General features: G+C 48.3%; 1 protein-coding gene across 1 annotated transcript in view; it reads left to right on the plus strand.

The window, feature by feature from the left end:
* Positions 1-12,745, plus strand: part of LOC139387242 (chemokine XC receptor 1-like) — a 41,407-nt gene extending 28,662 nt beyond the window's left edge. The window contains exons 2-3 of the mRNA XM_071133347.1: positions 10,118-10,368; positions 11,514-12,745. Coding sequence (XP_070989448.1) covers positions 10,118-10,368; positions 11,514-12,516 — 1,254 coding nt within the window. The 3' untranslated portion in view covers positions 12,517-12,745. The remainder of the gene's footprint in view (positions 1-10,117; positions 10,369-11,513) is intronic.
* The last annotated feature ends 5,978 nt before the right edge of the window (positions 12,746-18,723 follow it).

Below are 18,723 nucleotides of genomic sequence, written 5' to 3' on the forward strand. Positions count from 1 at the left end.
CCTGCGGTTGGGTTGGACGAGTCCTTGAGGTAGTGGATAGGACTGTGGTTGGGTTGGACTAGTCCTTGAGGTAGTGGGTAGGACTGTGGTTGGGTTGGACCAGTCCTTGAGGTAGTGGGTAGGACTGTGGTTGGACCAGTCCTTGAGGTAGTGGATAGGACTGTGGTTGGGTTGGACCAGTCCTTGTGGTAGTGGGTAGGACTGCGGTTGGGTTGGACCAGGCCTTGAGGTAGTGGGTAGGACTGTGGTCGGGTTGGGCCAGTCCTTGTGCTAGTGGGTAGGACTGTGGTTGGACCAGTCCTTGAGGAAGTGGATAGGACTGTGGTTGGGTTGGACCAGTCCTTGTGGTAGTGGGTAGGACTGTGGTTGGGTTGGACCAGTCCTTGAGGTAGTGCATAGGACTGTGGTTGGGTTAGGCCAGTCCTTGAGGTAGTGGGTAGGCCTACGGTTGGGTTGGACGAGTCCTTGAGTTAGTGGATAGGACTGTGGTTGGGTTGGACTAGTCCTTGAGGTAGTGGGTAGGACTGTGGTCGGGTTGGGCCAGTCCTTGTGCTAGTGGGTAGGACTGTGGTTGGACCAGTCCTTGAGGTAGTGGATAGGACTGTGGTTGGGTTGGACCAGTCCTTGTGGTAGTGGGTAGGACTGTGGTTGGGTTGGACCAGTCCTTGAGGTGGTGGATAGGACTGTGGTTGAGTTGGACCAGTCCTTGAGGTAGTGGGTAGGCCTGCGGTTGGGTTGGACGAGTCCTTGAGGTAGTGGATAGGACTGTGGTTGGGTTGGACTAGTCCTTGAGGTAGTGGGTAGGACTGTGGTTGGGTTGGACCAGTCCTTGAGGTAGTGGATAGGACTGGGGTTGGGTTGGACCAGTCCTTGAGGTAGTGGATAGGACTGTGGTTGGACCAGTCCTTGTGGTAGTGGGTAGGACTGCGGTTGGGTTGGACCAGTCCTTGTGGTAGTGGGTAGGACTGTGGTTGGACCCGTCCTTGAGGTAGTGGATAGGACTGTGGTTGGGTTGGACCAGTCCTTGAGGTAGTGGATAGGACTGGGGTTGGGTTGGACCAGTCCTTGAGGTAGTGGATAGGACTGTGGTTGGACCAGTCCTTGAGGTAGTGGTAGGACTGTGGTTGGGTTGGACCAGTCCTTGAGGTAGTGGGTAGGACTGTGGTTGTTTTGGACCAGTCCTTCAGGTAGTGTATAGGACTGTGGTTGGGTTGGACTAGTCCTTGAGGTTGTGGGTAGGACTGTGGTTGGGTTGGACCAGTCCTTGAGGTAGTCGATAGGACTGGGGTTGGACCAGTCCATGTGGTAGTGGGTAGGACTGTGGTTGGGTTGGACCAGTCCTTGAGGTAGTGGGTAGGACTGCGGCTGGACCAGTCCTTGAGGTAGTCGATAGGACTGGGGTTGGACCAGTCCATGTGGTAGTGGGTAGGACTGTGGTTGGGTTGGACCAGTCCTTGTGGTAGTGGGTAGGACTGTGGTTGGACCAGTCCTTGAGGTAGTGGGTAGGACTGCGGTTGGGTTGGACCAGTCCTTGAGGTAGTGGGTAGGACTGCGGTCGGGTTGGGCCAGTCCTTGTGCTAGTGGGTAGGACTGTGGTTGGACCAGTCCTTGAGGTAGTGGATAGGACTGTGGTTGGGTTGGACCAGTCCTTGTGGTAGTGGGTAGGACTGCGGTTGGGTTGGACCAGTCCTTGAGGTAGTGGATAGGACTGTGGTTGGGTTGGACCAGTCCTTGAGGTAGTGGATAGGACTGCGGTTGGGTTGGACCAGTCCTTGAGGTAGTGGATAGGACTGTGGTTGGGTTGGACCAGTCCTTGAGGTAGTGGGTAGGACTGTGGTTGGGTTGGACCAGTCCTTGTGGTAGTGGATAGGACTGTGGTTGGACCAGTCCTTGAGGTAGTGGGTAGGACTGTGGTTGGGTTGGACCAGTCCTTGAGGTAGTGGATAGGACTGTGGTTGGGTTGGACCAGTCCTTGAGGTAGTGGGTAGGACTGTGGTTGGGTTGGACCAGTCCTTGTGGTAGTGGGTAGGACTGTGGTTGGACCAGTCCTTGAGGTAGTGGATAGGACTGTGGTTGGGTTGGACCAGTCCTTGTGGTAGTGGGTAGGACTGCGGTTGGGTTGGACCAGGCCTTGAGGTAGTGGGTAGGACTGTGGTCGGGTTGGGCCAGTCCTTGTGCTAGTGGGTAGGACTGTGGTTGGACCAGTCCTTGAGGTAGTGGATAGGACTGTGGTTGGGTTGGACCAGTCCTTGTGGTAGTGGGTAGGACTGTGGTTGGGTTGGACCAGTCCTTGAGGTAGTGGATAGGACTGTGGTTGGGTTGGACCAGTCCTTGAGGTAGTGGGTAGGACTGCGGTTGGGTTGGACGAGTCCTTGAGTTAGTGGATAGGACTGTGGTTGGGTTGGACTAGTCCTTGAGGTAGTGGGTAGGACTGTGGTCGGGTTGGGCCAGTCCTTGTGCTAGTGGGTAGGACTGTGGTTGGACCAGTCCTTGAGGTAGTGGATAGGACTGTGGTTGGGTTGGACCAGTCCTTGTGGTAGTGGGTAGGACTGTGGTTGGGTTGGACCAGTCCTTGAGGTGGTGGATAGGACTGTGGTTGGGTTGGACCAGTCCTTGAGGTAGTGGGTAGGCCTGCGGTTGGGTTGGACGAGTCCTTGAGGTAGTGGATAGGACTGTGGTTGGGTTGGACTAGTCCTTGAGGTAGTGGGTAGGACTGTGGTTGGGTTGGACCAGTCCTTGAGGTAGTGGATAGGACTGGGGTTGGGTTGGACCAGTCCTTGAGGTAGTGGATAGGACTGTGGTTGGACCAGTCCTTGTGGTAGTGGGTAGGACTGCGGTTGGGTTGGACCAGTCCTTGTGGTAGTGGGTAGGACTGTGGTTGGACCCGTCCTTGAGGTAGTGGATAGGACTGTGGTTGGGTTGGACCAGTCCTTGAGGTAGTGGATAGGACTGGGGTTGGGTTGGACCAGTCCTTGAGGTAGTGGATAGGACTGTGGTTGGACCAGTCCTTGAGGTAGTGGTAGGACTGTGGTTGGGTTGGACCAGTCCTTGAGGTAGTGGGTAGGACTGTGGTTGTTTTGGACCAGTCCTTCAGGTAGTGTATAGGACTGTGGTTGGGTTGGACTAGTCCTTGAGGTTGTGGGTAGGACAGTGGTTGGGTTGGACCAGTCCTTGAGGTAGTCGATAGGACTGGGGTTGGACCAGTCCATGTGGTAGTGGGTAGGACTGTGGTTGGGTTGGACCAGTCCTTGAGGTAGTGGGTAGGACTGCGGCTGGACCAGTCCTTGAGGTAGTGGGTAGGACTGTGGTTGGGTTGGACCAGTCCTTGTGGTAGTGGGTAGGACTGCGGTCGGGTTGGGCCAGTCCTTGTGCTAGTGGGTAGGACTGTGGTTGGACCAGTCCTTGAGGTAGTGGATAGGACTGGGGTTGGGTTGGACCAGTCCTTGAGGTAGTGGATAGGACTGTGGTTGGACCAGTCCTTGAGGTAGTGGTAGGACTGTGGTTGGGTTGGACCAGTCCTTGAGGTAGTGGGTAGGACTGTGGTTGTTTTGGACCAGTCCTTCAGGTAGTGTATAGGACTGTGGTTGGGTTGGACTAGTCCTTGAGGTTGTGGGTAGGACTGTGGTTGGGTTGGACCAGTCCTTGAGGTAGTCGATAGGACTGGGGTTGGACCAGTCCATGTGGTAGTGGGTAGGACTGTGGTTGGGTTGGACCAGTCCTTGAGGTAGTGGGTAGGACTGCGGCTGGACCAGTCCTTGAGGTAGTCGATAGGACTGGGGTTGGACCAGTCCATGTGGTAGTGGGTAGGACTGTGGTTGGGTTGGACCAGTCCTTGTGGTAGTGGGTAGGACTGTGGTTGGACCAGTCCTTGAGGTAGTGGGTAGGACTGCGGTTGGGTTGGACCAGTCCTTGAGGTAGTGGGTAGGACTGCGGTCGGGTTGGGCCAGTCCTTGTGCTAGTGGGTAGGACTGTGGTTGGACCAGTCCTTGAGGTAGTGGATAGGACTGTGGTTGGGTTGGACCAGTCCTTGTGGTAGTGGGTAGGACTGCGGTTGGGTTGGACCAGTCCTTGAGGTAGTGGATAGGACTGTGGTTGGGTTGGACCAGTCCTTGAGGTAGTGGATAGGACTGCGGTTGGGTTGGACCAGTCCTTGAGGTAGTGGATAGGACTGTGGTTGGGTTGGACCAGTCCTTGAGGTAGTGGGTAGGACTGTGGTTGGGTTGGACCAGTCCTTGTGGTAGTGGATAGGACTGTGGTTGGACCAGTCCTTGAGGTAGTGGGTAGGACTGTGGTTGGGTTGGACCAGTCCTTGAGGTAGTGGATAGGACTGTGGTTGGGTTGGACCAGTCCTTGAGGTAGTGGGTAGGACTGTGGTTGGGTTGGACCAGTCCTTGTGGTAGTGGGTAGGACTGTGGTTGGACCAGTCCTTGAGGTAGTGGATAGGACTGTGGTTGGGTTGGACCAGTCCTTGTGGTAGTGGGTAGGACTGCGGTTGGGTTGGACCAGGCCTTGAGGTAGTGGGTAGGACTGTGGTCGGGTTGGGCCAGTCCTTGTGCTAGTGGGTAGGACTGTGGTTGGACCAGTCCTTGAGGTAGTGGATAGGACTGTGGTTGGGTTGGACCAGTCCTTGTGGTAGTGGGTAGGACTGTGGTTGGGTTGGACCAGTCCTTGAGGTAGTGGATAGGACTGTGGTTGGGTTGGACCAGTCCTTGAGGTAGTGGGTAGGACTGCGGTTGGGTTGGACGAGTCCTTGAGTTAGTGGATAGGACTGTGGTTGGGTTGGACCAGTCCTTGAGGTAGTGGGTAGGACTGTGGTTGGGTTGGACCAGTCCTTGAGGTAGTGGATAGGACTGGGGTTGGGTTGGGCCAGTCCTTGTGCTAGTGGGTAGGACTGTGGTTGGACCAGTCCTTGAGGTAGTGGTAGGACTGTGGTTGGGTTGGACCAGTCCTTGAGGTAGTGGGTAGGACTGTGGTTGTTTTGGACCAGTCCTTCAGGTAGTGTATAGGACTGTGGTTGGGTTGGACTAGTCCTTGAGGTTGTGGGTAGGACTGTGGTTGGGTTGGACCAGTCCTTGAGGTAGTCGATAGGACTGGGGTTGGACCAGTCCATGTGGTAGTGGGTAGGACTGTGGTTGGGTTGGACCAGTCCTTGAGGTAGTGGGTAGGACTGCGGCTGGACCAGTCCTTGAGGTAGTCGATAGGACTGGGGTTGGACCAGTCCATGTGGTAGTGGGTAGGACTGTGGTTGGGTTGGACCAGTCCTTGTGGTAGTGGGTAGGACTGTGGTTGGACCAGTCCTTGAGGTAGTGGGTAGGACTGCGGTTGGGTTGGACCAGTCCTTGAGGTAGTGGGTAGGACTGCGGTCGGGTTGGGCCAGTCCTTGTGCTAGTGGGTAGGACTGTGGTTGGACCAGTCCTTGAGGTAGTGGATAGGACTGTGGTTGGGTTGGACCAGTCCTTGTGGTAGTGGGTAGGACTGCGGTTGGGTTGGACCAGTCCTTGAGGTAGTGGATAGGACTGTGGTTGGGTTGGACCAGTCCTTGAGGTAGTGGATAGGACTGCGGTTGGGTTGGACCAGTCCTTGAGGTAGTGGATAGGACTGTGGTTGGGTTGGACCAGTCCTTGAGGTAGTGGGTAGGACTGTGGTTGGGTTGGACCAGTCCTTGTGGTAGTGGATAGGACTGTGGTTGGACCAGTCCTTGAGGTAGTGGGTAGGACTGTGGTTGGGTTGGACCAGTCCTTGAGGTAGTGGATAGGACTGTGGTTGGGTTGGACCAGTCCTTGAGGTAGTGGGTAGGACTGTGGTTGGGTTGGACCAGTCCTTGTGGTAGTGGGTAGGACTGTGGTTGGACCAGTCCTTGAGGTAGTGGATAGGACTGTGGTTGGGTTGGACCAGTCCTTGTGGTAGTGGGTAGGACTGCGGTTGGGTTGGACCAGGCCTTGAGGTAGTGGGTAGGACTGTGGTCGGGTTGGGCCAGTCCTTGTGCTAGTGGGTAGGACTGTGGTTGGACCAGTCCTTGAGGTAGTGGATAGGACTGTGGTTGGGTTGGACCAGTCCTTGTGGTAGTGGGTAGGACTGTGGTTGGGTTGGACCAGTCCTTGAGGTAGTGGATAGGACTGTGGTTGGGTTGGACCAGTCCTTGAGGTAGTGGGTAGGACTGCGGTTGGGTTGGACGAGTCCTTGAGTTAGTGGATAGGACTGTGGTTGGGTTGGACTAGTCCTTGAGGTAGTGGGTAGGACTGTGGTCGGGTTGGGCCAGTCCTTGTGCTAGTGGGTAGGACTGTGGTTGGACCAGTCCTTGAGGTAGTGGATAGGACTGTGGTTGGGTTGGACCAGTCCTTGTGGTAGTGGGTAGGACTGTGGTTGGGTTGGACCAGTCCTTGAGGTGGTGGATAGGACTGTGGTTGGGTTGGACCAGTCCTTGAGGTAGTGGGTAGGCCTGCGGTTGGGTTGGACGAGTCCTTGAGGTAGTGGATAGGACTGTGGTTGGGTTGGACTAGTCCTTGAGGTAGTGGGTAGGACTGTGGTTGGGTTGGACCAGTCCTTGAGGTAGTGGATAGGACTGGGGTTGGGTTGGACCAGTCCTTGAGGTAGTGGATAGGACTGTGGTTGGACCAGTCCTTGTGGTAGTGGGTAGGACTGCGGTTGGGTTGGACCAGTCCTTGTGGTAGTGGGTAGGACTGTGGTTGGACCCGTCCTTGAGGTAGTGGATAGGACTGTGGTTGGGTTGGACCAGTCCTTGAGGTAGTGGATAGGACTGGGGTTGGGTTGGACCAGTCCTTGAGGTAGTGGATAGGACTGTGGTTGGACCAGTCCTTGAGGTAGTGGTAGGACTGTGGTTGGGTTGGACCAGTCCTTGAGGTAGTGGGTAGGACTGTGGTTGTTTTGGACCAGTCCTTCAGGTAGTGTATAGGACTGTGGTTGGGTTGGACTAGTCCTTGAGGTTGTGGGTAGGACAGTGGTTGGGTTGGACCAGTCCTTGAGGTAGTCGATAGGACTGGGGTTGGACCAGTCCATGTGGTAGTGGGTAGGACTGTGGTTGGGTTGGACCAGTCCTTGAGGTAGTGGGTAGGACTGCGGCTGGACCAGTCCTTGAGGTAGTGGGTAGGACTGTGGTTGGGTTGGACCAGTCCTTGTGGTAGTGGGTAGGACTGCGGTCGGGTTGGGCCAGTCCTTGTGCTAGTGGGTAGGACTGTGGTTGGACCAGTCCTTGAGGTAGTGGGTAGGACTGCGGTTGGGTTGGACCAGTCCTTGAGGTAGTGGGTAGGACTGCGGTCGGGTTGGGCCAGTCCTTGTGCTAGTGGGTAGGACTGTGGTTGGACCAGTCCTTGAGGTAGTGGATAGGACTGTGGTTGGGTTGGACCAGTCCTTGAGGTAGTGGGTAGGACTGCGGTTGGGTTGGACCAGTCCTTGAGGTAGTGGATAGGACTGTGGTTGGGTTGGACCAGTCCTTGTGGTAGTGGATAGGACTGTGGTTGGACCAGTCCTTGAGGTAGTGGGTAGGACTGTGGTTGGGTTGGACCAGTCCTTGAGGTAGTGGATAGGACTGTGGTTGGGTTGGACCAGTCCTTGAGGTAGTGGGTAGGACTGTGGTTGGGTTGGACCAGTCCTTGTGGTAGTGGGTAGGACTGTGGTTGGACCAGTCCTTGAGGTAGTGGATAGGACTGTGGTTGGGTTGGACCAGTCCTTGTGGTAGTGGGTAGGACTGTGGTTGGGTTGGACCAGTCCTTGAGGTAGTGGGTAGGACTGCGGTCGGGTTGGGCCAGTCCTTGTGCTAGTGGGTAGGACTGTGGTTGGACCAGTCCTTGAGGTATTGGATAGGACTATGGTTGGGTTGGACCAGTCCTTGTGGTAGTGGGTAGGACTGCGGTTGGGTTGGACCAGTCCTTGAGGTAGTGGATAGGACTGTGGTTGGGTTGGACCAGTCCTTGAGGTAGTGGGTAGGACTGCGGTTGGGTTGGACCAGTCCTTGAGGTAGTGGATAGGACTGTGGTTGGGTTGGACCAGTCCTTGAGGTAGTGGGTAGGACTGTGGTTGGGTTGGACCAGTCCTTGTGGTAGTGGGTAGGACTGTGGTTGGACCAGTCCTTGAGGTAGTGGATAGGACTGCGGTTGGGTTGGACCAGTCCTTTAGGTAGTGGGTAGGACTTTGGTTGGGTTGGACCAGTCCTTGAGGTAGTGGGTAGGACTGCGGTTGGGTTGGACCAGTCCTTGAGGTAGTGGATAGGACTGTGGTTGGGTTGGACCAGTCCTTGAGGTAGTGGATAGGACTGCGGTTGGGTTGGACCAGTCCTTGAGGTAGTGGGTAGGACTGCGGTTGGGTTGGACCAGTCCTTGAGGTAGTGGGTAGGACTGCGGTCGGGTTGGGCCAGTCCTTGTGCTAGTGGGTAGGACTGTGGTTGGACCAGTCCTTGAGGTAGTGGATAGGACTGTGGTTGGGTTGGACCAGTCCTTGTGGTAGTGGGTAGGACTGCGGTTGGGTTGGACCAGTCCTTGAGGTAGTGGATAGGACTGTGGTTGGGTTGGACCAGTCCTTGAGGTAGTGGGTAGGACTGCGGTTGGGTTGGACCAGTCCTTGAGGTAGTGGATAGGACTGTGGTTGGGTTGGACCAGTCCTTGAGGTAGTGGGTAGGACTGTGGTTGGGTTGGACCAGTCCTTGAGGTAGTGGGTAGGACTGCGGTCGGGTTGGGCCAGTCCTTGTGCTAGTGGGTAGGACTGTGGTTGGACCAGTCCTTGAGGTAGTGGATAGGACTATGGTTGGGTTGGACCAGTCCTTGTGGTAGTGGGTAGGACTGCGGTTGGGTTGGACCAGTCCTTGAGGTAGTGGATAGGACTGTGGTTGGGTTGGACCAGTCCTTGAGGTAGTGGGTAGGACTGCGGTTGGGTTGGACCAGTCCTTGAGGTAGTGGATAGGACTGTGGTTGGGTTGGACCAGTCCTTGAGGTAGTGGGTAGGACTGTGGTTGGGTTGGACCAGTCCTTGTGGTAGTGGGTAGGACTGTGGTTGGACCAGTCCTTGAGGTAGTGGATAGGACTGCGGTTGGGTTGGACCAGTCCTTTAGGTAGTGGGTAGGACTTTGGTTGGGTTGGACCAGTCCTTGAGGTAGTGGGTAGGACTGCGGTTGGGTTGGACCAGTCCTTGAGGTAGTGGATAGGACTGCGGTTGGGTTGGACCAGTCCTTGAGGTAGTGGGTAGGACTGCGGTTGGGTTGGACCAGTCCTTGAGGTAGTGGGTAGGACTGCGATCGGGTTGGGCCAGTCCTTGTGCTAGTGGGTAGGACTGTGGTTGGACCAGTCCTTGAGGTAGTGGATAGGACTGTGGTTGGGTTGGACCAGTCCTTGTGGTAGTGGGTAGGACTGCGGTTGGGTTGGACCAGTCCTTGAGGTAGTGGATAGGACTGTGGTTGGGTTGGACCAGTCCTTGAGGTAGTGGGTAGGACTGCGGTTGGGTTGGACCAGTCCTTGAGGTAGTGGATAGGACTGTGGTTGGGTTGGACCAGTCCTTGAGGTAGTGGGTAGGACTGTGGTTGGGTTGGATCAGTCCTTGTGGTAGTGGGTAGCACTGTGGTTGGACCAGTCCTTGAGGTAGTGGATAGGACTGTGGTTGGGTTGGACCAGTCCTTGAGGTGGTGGATAGGACTGTGGTTGGGTTGGACCAGTCCTTGAGGTAGTGGATAGGACTGTGGTTGGGTTGGACTAGTTGGACCAACCCAGTTATTCAAACTGGGGGGGACAAAAATGCCATTTCAGAACGTGGGACTTGACCCCCCATCCCCAGTAAAAGTTATGCCCCTGATATGAATGGTAACTCAGTAAAATCTTTGAAATTGTTGCGGGTTGCGTTTCTATTTTTGTTCAGTATATTTGAACATGATTACTGTTCACTTCAGCTTGTAACACTTTATCACAGATATGATTGTGTCGCTCATGGAGATATATTGTTTAGTAAACCAGATTGACTGACTTAGACGAGGAGCTAGTAAAACAGGAACTGATACCATTGTAGGTCAAATATAATGGTATATTTATTAGTATTTCAAGATGTCATTGTTACTGGGTATAGTTGAACCGTTTTCCCCTTATAGGAATCTCACTCATTAAGACTTTTTCAATTTCAGAGGTTTCCTACAGGGAACATGTATAGCACTGTAGAAGAAGGATTGAGACCTACTACCCCCAATTACGGCAATGGAACCAATGTCACCACTGATTTCTACGGCAGCGCCGACTATGACGAAGAGTACGGGGATGAACGCTGCTCCAAGACAGACGTGGTCAGGTTCGGAGCCCTCGTCACACCCATGGTCCTCTCCGTGGTCATTGTGCTAAGCCTTGTGGGTAACCTGCTGGTGCTGGTGATTCTGGCCAGGTAGGACAGTCTGATGATGAGAAATAGATCATGAAAATCTTCCTCATTTTAACTTGGCTTGCTGCTCTTATCATGCATCTTGTTTTGAGAGAGCGAGGTAACTAGTGACAGGATGGAGAAAGTATTGTGCTAATCTGAAGGAGTGGGGTCTTCCTCAGTGGTCTGTGTTACCTGAAGGAGTGGGGTCTTCTCAGGGGTCTGTGTTATCTGAAGGAGTGGAGTCTTCCTCAGTGGTCTGTGTTATCTGAAGGAGTGGGGTCTTCCTCACTGCCTAATAGCCTAGTTCAGGGCGCTCTAACCCAGTTCCTGGAGAACTACCATCCTGTAGGTTTTCACTCCAATCCTAATCTAGCACACCGGATTCTTATAATTATTTGGTTGAAAACTGAACCAGGTTAGTTACAACTGGGGTTGGAGCGAAAACCTACAGGAGAGTATCTCTCCAGGAATAGGGTTGGAGCAAAAACCTACAGGAGAGTATCTCTCCAGGAACAGGGTTGGAGTTAAAACCTCCAGGATGGTATCTCTCCAAGAACAGGATTGGAGTTAAAACCTACAGGAGGGTATCTCTCCAGGAACAGGGTTGGAGTTAAAACCTACAGGAGGGTATCTCTCCAGGAACAGGGTTGAAGTTAAAACCTACAGGAGGGTATCTCTCCAGGAACAGGGTTGGAGTTAAAACCTCCAGGATGGTATCTCTCCAGTAACAGGGTAGGAGTGAAAACCCACAGAAGGGTATCTCTCTTGGAAAAGGGTTGGAGAGCCTAGTTTAAACCATAACTCTTACTGTAGTCTTCATCAGGGTTACAGGGTAGGACTATTACTGTAGTCTTCATCAGGGTTACAAGTTAGGACTATTACTGTTGTCTTCATCAGGGTTACAAGTTAGGACTATTACTGTAGTCTTCATCAGGGTTACAAGTTAGGACTATTACTGTTGTCTTCATCAGGGTTACAGAGTAGGACTATTACTGTAGTCTTCATCAGTGTTATAGGGTAGGACTATTACTGTAGTCTTCATCAGGGTTATAGGGTAGGACTATTACTGTAGTCTTCATCAGGGTTACAAGTTAGGACTATTACTGTAGTCTTCGTCAGGGTTTCAGGGTGTTTAAAATAGTGTTGTGTCTCTGCTTCTTTCCCAGGTACGAGCATCTTCGGTCACTGACAAATGCGTTCATGATGAACCTGGCGTTGTCTGACCTGGTGTTCACCTGCGGCCTCCCCTTCTGGGTCTCCTATCACCTGATTGGCTGGAGCTACGGTGACCTCACGTGTAAGGCGGTTAGCTTCCTGTTCTATGCTGGCTACTACAGCAGTGGCATCTTCCTCATCCTAATGACGCTGCATCGTTACCTGGCCGTGCTCCACCCCCTGTCTTACCTGGTGTCAGGCCCCTCCCACTCTCAGGGCACCTGGAGCGCTGTCGTATCATTGGTCGTCTGGACCGTCAGTCTGTTAGCTGCTATGCCAGCTCTCATCTTTACCAAGTTCATCATCACTGATTCTACTGATCTTAAAGGCCCTCTGGACCCTAACAACCCTGATGGGCCTAGTGACTCTAACGCCCCTAGTGGTGAACAGCGGTACTGTGAGGTTGCAGATGTCAGCTGGAGGCTGTGGGGGGTCTACCAGCAGAACATCCTGTTCATAGTAACATTATTAGTGGTGTGTGTCTGTTACAGTCAGATTCTAGTCCGCCTCCTGAGACCCAGGGTTAGAGTTAGACGCCAGAGGAACGGAGGAGACAGGAGGAGCCAGAGGACCGCCAGGCTGGTCTTCGGCCTGGTCCTGGTTTTCTTTGTGGGCTGGGCGCCGTACAATGTGGTCATCTTCCTCAGGACGCTGGTGTATAAGAGTCAAGATGGCGGCGGTGCTGATTCATCCACAACACAATGGAACGAGTGTGTCACCAGCACCACGTTGGACTACTCCTTCTATGTGACCAGGCTGCTGGCGTTCTCCTACTGCTGTCTCAACCCTTTGTTCTACGTGTTCGTTGGGGTCAAGTTCCGGAACCACCTGAAGAGAATGTTGAAGGGTTGTTGTCATGGTGTTACCGTTGTCAATAACAACAACAACAGCAGTGTTCTGTACAGGAGCAGCAGACTGACATCACAGTCCAGTGGGGAGGAGTTCTCACTTTAAATAACAACACTGTAAACAACACCAACAATAGCAGTAGTCTGTACAGGAGTAGCAGACGGACATCACAGTCCAGGGGGAGGAGTCACTGTACTAGACATCACTTTCATACTAGATATTGTAGTATTCTTTACCTCATGATAACTGGAGCATTTCACTGGATCTATTTTCCATTCATATTATCCATTTGCAGATAATGATTGCATTCCTCAAGACTATTTGAGGTGTTTATATCATATCCCTTTAATACCACGTTTAATACCATGTTTAATACTAGGTTTAATACCACGTTTAATACCACGTTTAATACTAGGTTTAATACCACGTTTAATACCATGTTGAAAACCATGTTTAAGACCACGTTTAATGCCACGTTTAATACCACGTTTAATACTAGGTTTAATACCATGTTTAATACCATGTTTAATACTAGGTTTAATACCATGTTTAATACTAGGTTTAATACCATGTTTAATACTAGGTTTAATACCATGTTTAATACCATGTTTAATACTAGGTTTAATACTAGGTTTAATACCAGGTTTAATACCAGGTTTAATACTAGGTTTAATACCAGGTTTAATACCATGTTTAATACTAGGTTTAATACCATGTTTAATACCAGGTTTAATACCATGTTTAATACCATGTTTAATACCATGTTTAATACCAGGTTTAATACCATGTTTAATACCAGGTTTAATACCAGGTTTAATACCATGTTTAATACCACGTTTAATACCAGGTTTAATACTAGGTTTAATACCATGTGTAATACTAGGTTTAATACCATGTTTAATACCAGGTTTATTACCAGGTTTAATATCAGGTTGAATACTAGGTTTAATACCAGGTTTAATACTAGGTTTAATACCATGTTTAATACCATGTTTAATACTAGGTTTAATACCATGTTTAATACTAGGTTTAATACCATGTTTAATACCATGTTTAATACCACGTTTAATACCATGTTTAATACCACGTTTAATACCATGTTTAATACTAGGTTTAATACCATGTTTAATACCAGTTTTTTTACCATGTTTAATGCTAGGTTTAATACCACGTTTAATACCAGGTTTAATACCAGGTTTAATACCAGGTTTAATACCATGTTTAATACTAGGTTTAATACCATGTTTAATACCATGTTTAATACTAGGTTTAATACTAGGTTTAATACCAGGTGTAATACCAGGTTTAATACTAGGTTTAATACCAGGTTTAATACCAGGTTTAATACCATGTTTAATACTAGGTTTAATACCATGTTTAATACTAGGTTTAATACCATGTTTAATACCATGTTTAATACTAGGTTTAATACCAGGTTTAATACCAGGTTTAATACTAGGTTTAATACCATGTTTAATACCATGTTTAATACCATGTTTAATACCATGTTTAATACCATGTTTAATACCAGGTTTATTACTAGGTTTAAAACCATGTTTAATACTAGGTGTAATACCATGTCTAATACCACGTTTAATACCATGTTTAATACCACGTTTAATACCATGTTTAATACTAGGTTTAATATCAGGTTGAATACTAGGTTTAATACCAGGTTTAATACTAGGTTTAATACCATGTTTAATACCATGTTTAATACTAGGTTTAATACCATGTTTAATACTAGGTTTAATACCATGTTTAATACCATGTTTAATACCAGGTTTATTACCAGGTTTAATATCAGGTTGAATACTAGGTTTAATACCAGGTTTAATACTAGGTTTAATACCATGTTTAATACCATGTTTAATACTAGGTTTAATACCATGTTTAATACTAGGTTTAATACCATGTTTAATACCATGTTTAATACCACGTTTAATACCATGTTTAATACCACGTTTAATACCATGTTTAATACTAGGTTTAATACCATGTTTAATACCAGTTTTTTTACCATGTTTAATGCTAGGTTTAATACCACGTTTAATACCAGGTTTAATACCAGGTTTAATACCAGGTTTAATACCATGTCTATTACCATGTTTAATACCACGTTTAATACCACGTTTAATACTAGGTTTAATACCAGGTTTAATACCATGTTTATTACCATGTTTAATACTAGGTTTAATACCATGTTTAATTCCATGTTTAATACCATGTTTAATACCATGTTTAATACCAGGTTTAATACCATGTTTAATACCAGGTTTAATACCATGTTTATTACCATGTTTAATGCTAGGTTTAATACCATGTTTATTATCATGCTTAATGCTAGGTTTAATACCAGGTTTAATACCAGGTTTAATACCATGTTTAATACCATGTTTATTACCATGTTTAATGCTAGGTTTAATACCATGTTTAATACCATGTTTATTACCATGTTTAATGCTAGGTTTAATACCATGTTTAATACCATGTTTAATACCACGTGTAATTCCATGTTTAGAAGCAAATTAATTTGTGATAGTTGTATTTTGATTGCTGTCAGTCAAATCAAATTGTATTTGTCATATACACATGTTTAGCAGATGTCATTGGTCATATACACATGTTTAGCAGATGTCATTGGTCATATACACATGTTTAGCAGATGTTATTGGTCATATACACATGTTTAGCAGATGTTATTGGTCACATACACATGTTTAGCAGATGCTATTGCGGGTATAGTAAAATGCTTGTGTGTCTGGCTCCATGTATGTAGTAATATCTAACAATTCACAACAATACACACAATCTAAAAGTAGAAGAATGCAATTAAGGAATATATTAATATTAGGATGAGCAATGTCGGAGTGGCATTGACTAAATACAGTAGGATAGAATACAGTATATACATATGAGTTGAGTAAAGGAAAAATATGTAAACATTCTTAAACAACATCTCCACTTCGATGATCCTCAACACCGGGGCCCAACAAGGGTGCGTTCTCAGCCCCCTCCTGTACTCCCTGTTCACCCATGACTGCGTGGCTAAGCACGCCTCCAACTCAATCATCAAGTTTGCAGATGACACAACAGTGGTAGGCTTGATCAACAACAATGACGAGACAGCCTATAGGGAGGAGGTTACCTTTGCTTCCTTGGGTACAAGAAAAATGGTGGACATCTTGAAGAAAGTGGGGACAGCAGACTGAGATAGGGAGAGATTGAGTATGTCCATGAACACACCAGCCATTGTGTTGCCATACTGTAGGTTCATAAAAACAGCATATATTTCTCATGGTCAGATTTGAATTGTGTAAATATTGAACTATTGTTTAATGTTTTTAAGTCTTCTGAATAAAGTACTGATTTGTTTTAACATTGATGGAAAATGTCTAAACTGTCCAATACATCACAAAAATTAATGATTTGATAATTTGACTAAATTTGAAACTGATGTGAAAATGAGGAACATGCAGTCTGTCCCCTCCACCCTAGAACAGGTTAACAGCTCTCTAAATGAGGAACAACATGTACTGTCCCCTCCACCCTAGAACAGGTTAACAGATCTCTAAGTGAGGAACAACATGTACTGTCCCCTCCACCCTAGAACAGGTTAACAGCTCTCTAAATGAGGAACAACATGTACTGTCCCCTCCACCCTAGAACAGGTTAACAGATCTCTAAATGAGGAACAACATGTACTGTCCCCTCCACCCTAGAACAGGTTAACAGCTCTCTAAATGAGGAACAACATGTACTGTCCCCTCCACCCTAGAACAGGTTAACAGATCTCTAAATGAGGAACAACATGTACTGTCCCCTCCACCCTAGAACAGGTTAACAGCTCTCTAAATGAGGAACATGCAGTCTGTCCCCTCCACCCTAGAACAGGTTAACAGATCTCTAAATGAGGAACAACATGTACTGTCCCCTCCACCCTAGAACAGGTTAACAGATCTCTAAATGAGGAACAACATGTACTGTCCCCTCCACCCTAGAACAGGTTAACATATCTCTAAATGAGGAACAACATGTACTGTCCCCTCCACCCTAGAACAGGTTAACAGATCTCTAAATGAGGAACAACATGCAGTCTGTCCCCTCCACCCTAGAACAGGTTAACAGATCTCTAAATGAGGAACATGTAGTCTGTCCCCTCAACCCTAGAACAGGTTAACAGATCTCTAAATGAGGAACATGCAGTCTGTCCCCTCCACCCTAGAACAGGTTAACAGATCTCTAAATGAGGAACATGTAGTCTGTCCCCTCCACCCTAGAACAGGTTAACAGATCTCTAAATGAGGAACAACATGCAGTCTGTCCCCTCCACCCTAGAACAGGTTAACAGATCTCTAAATGAGGAACAACATGTACTGTCCCCTCCACCCTAGAACAGGTTAACAGATCTCTAAATGAGGAACATGTAGTCTGTCCCCTCAACCCTAGAACAGGTTAACAGATCTCTAAATGAGGAACATGCAGTCTGTCCCCTCCACCCTAGAACAGGTTAACAGATCTCTAAATGAGGAACATGTAGTCTGTCCCCTCCACCCTAGAACAGGTTAACAGATCTCTAAATGAGGAACAACATGCAGTCTGTCCCCTCCACCCTAGAACAGGTTAACAGATCTCTAAATGAGGAACAACATGTACTGTCCCCTCCACCCTAGAACAGGTTAACAGCTCTCTAAATGAGGAACATGTAGTCTGTCCCCTCCACCCTAGAACAGGTTAACAGCTCTCTAAATGAGGAACAACATGTAGTCTGTCCCCTCCACCCTAGAACAGGTTAACAGCTCTCTAAATGAGGAACAACATGTACTGTCCCCTCCACCCTAGAACAGGTTAACAGCTCTCTAAATGAGGAACAACATGTACTGTCCCCTCCACCCTAGAACAGGTTAACAGATCTCTAAATGAGGAACAACATGTACTGTCCCCTCCACCCTAGAACAGGTTAACAGATCTCTAAATGAGGAACAACATGTACTGTCCCCTCCACCCTAGAACAGGTTAACAGATCTCTAAATGAGGAACAACATGCAGTCTGTCCCCTCCACCCTAGAACAGGTTAACAGCTCACTAAATGAGGAACAACATGTACTGTCCCCTCCACCCTAGAACAGGTTAACAGATCTCTTAATGAGGAACAACATGTATTGTCCCCTCCACCCTAGAACAGGTTAACAGCTCTCTAAATGAGGAACAACATGTACTGTCCCCTCCACCCTAGAACAGGTTAACAGATCTCTAAATGAGGAACAACATGTACTGTCCCCTCCACCCTAGAACAGGTTAACAGCTCTCTTAATGAGGAACAACATGTACTGTCCCCTCCACCCTAGAACAGGTTAACAGATCTCTAAATGAGGAACAACATGCAGTCTGTCCCCTCCACCCTAGAACAGGTTAACAGATATCTAAATGAGGAACAACATGTACTGTCCCCTCCACCCTAGAACAGGTTAACAGATATCTAAATGAGGAACAACATGTACTGTCCCCTCCACCCTAGAACAGGTTAACAGATCTCTAAATGAGGAACAACATGTACTGTCCCCTCCACCCTAGAACAGGTTAACAGATCTCTAAATGAGGAACAACATGTACTGTCCCCTCCACCCTAGAACAGGTTAACAGATCTCTAAATGAGGAACAACATGTACTGTCCCCTCCACCCTAGAACAGGTTAACAGATCTCTAAATGAGGAACAACATGTACTGTCCCCTCCACCCTAGAACAGGTTAACATATCTCTAAATGAGGAACAACATGTAGTCTGTCCCCTCCACCCTAGAACAGGTTAACAGATCTCTAAATGAGGAACAACATGTACTGTCCCCTCCACCCTAGAACAGGTTAACAGCTAAATTAGGAAAGTTAGGTAAAAGCCCTGGTAAAAGCCTTGGTAAAAGCCTTGGTAAAAGCCCTGGTAAAAGCCACGGTAAAAGCCTTGGTAAAAGCCCTGGTAAAAGCCCTGGTAAAAGCCTTGGTTTCATTCCCTGGTAAAAGCCTTGGTTTCATGCGTGTTAACATCAGAAGCTTCCTCCCTAAGTTTGTTATATTCACTGCTTCATCAAACCATCAAACCAAATCTGTTGTGAATTATACAGGAAGTAACGTTTACAGCTTTTATCAACGTGGGAAAATAAGCATTGAATTCTTAACTGCAATCACAGGCATTATTAACCTATGTTTAAATACATGAATAGAATAACATGTAAAGCCTTTTCTTTCGGGGTGTTGCTATAGGCCACCAAGTGATAACAGTCAGTATCTAAATAATGTGTGAAATGCTTGATAGTGTAT

Source organism: Oncorhynchus clarkii, chromosome 28, assembly GCF_045791955.1.
Source record: "Oncorhynchus clarkii lewisi isolate Uvic-CL-2024 chromosome 28, UVic_Ocla_1.0, whole genome shotgun sequence".
In the NCBI taxonomy this organism is placed as follows: domain Eukaryota; kingdom Metazoa; phylum Chordata; class Actinopteri; order Salmoniformes; family Salmonidae; genus Oncorhynchus; species Oncorhynchus clarkii.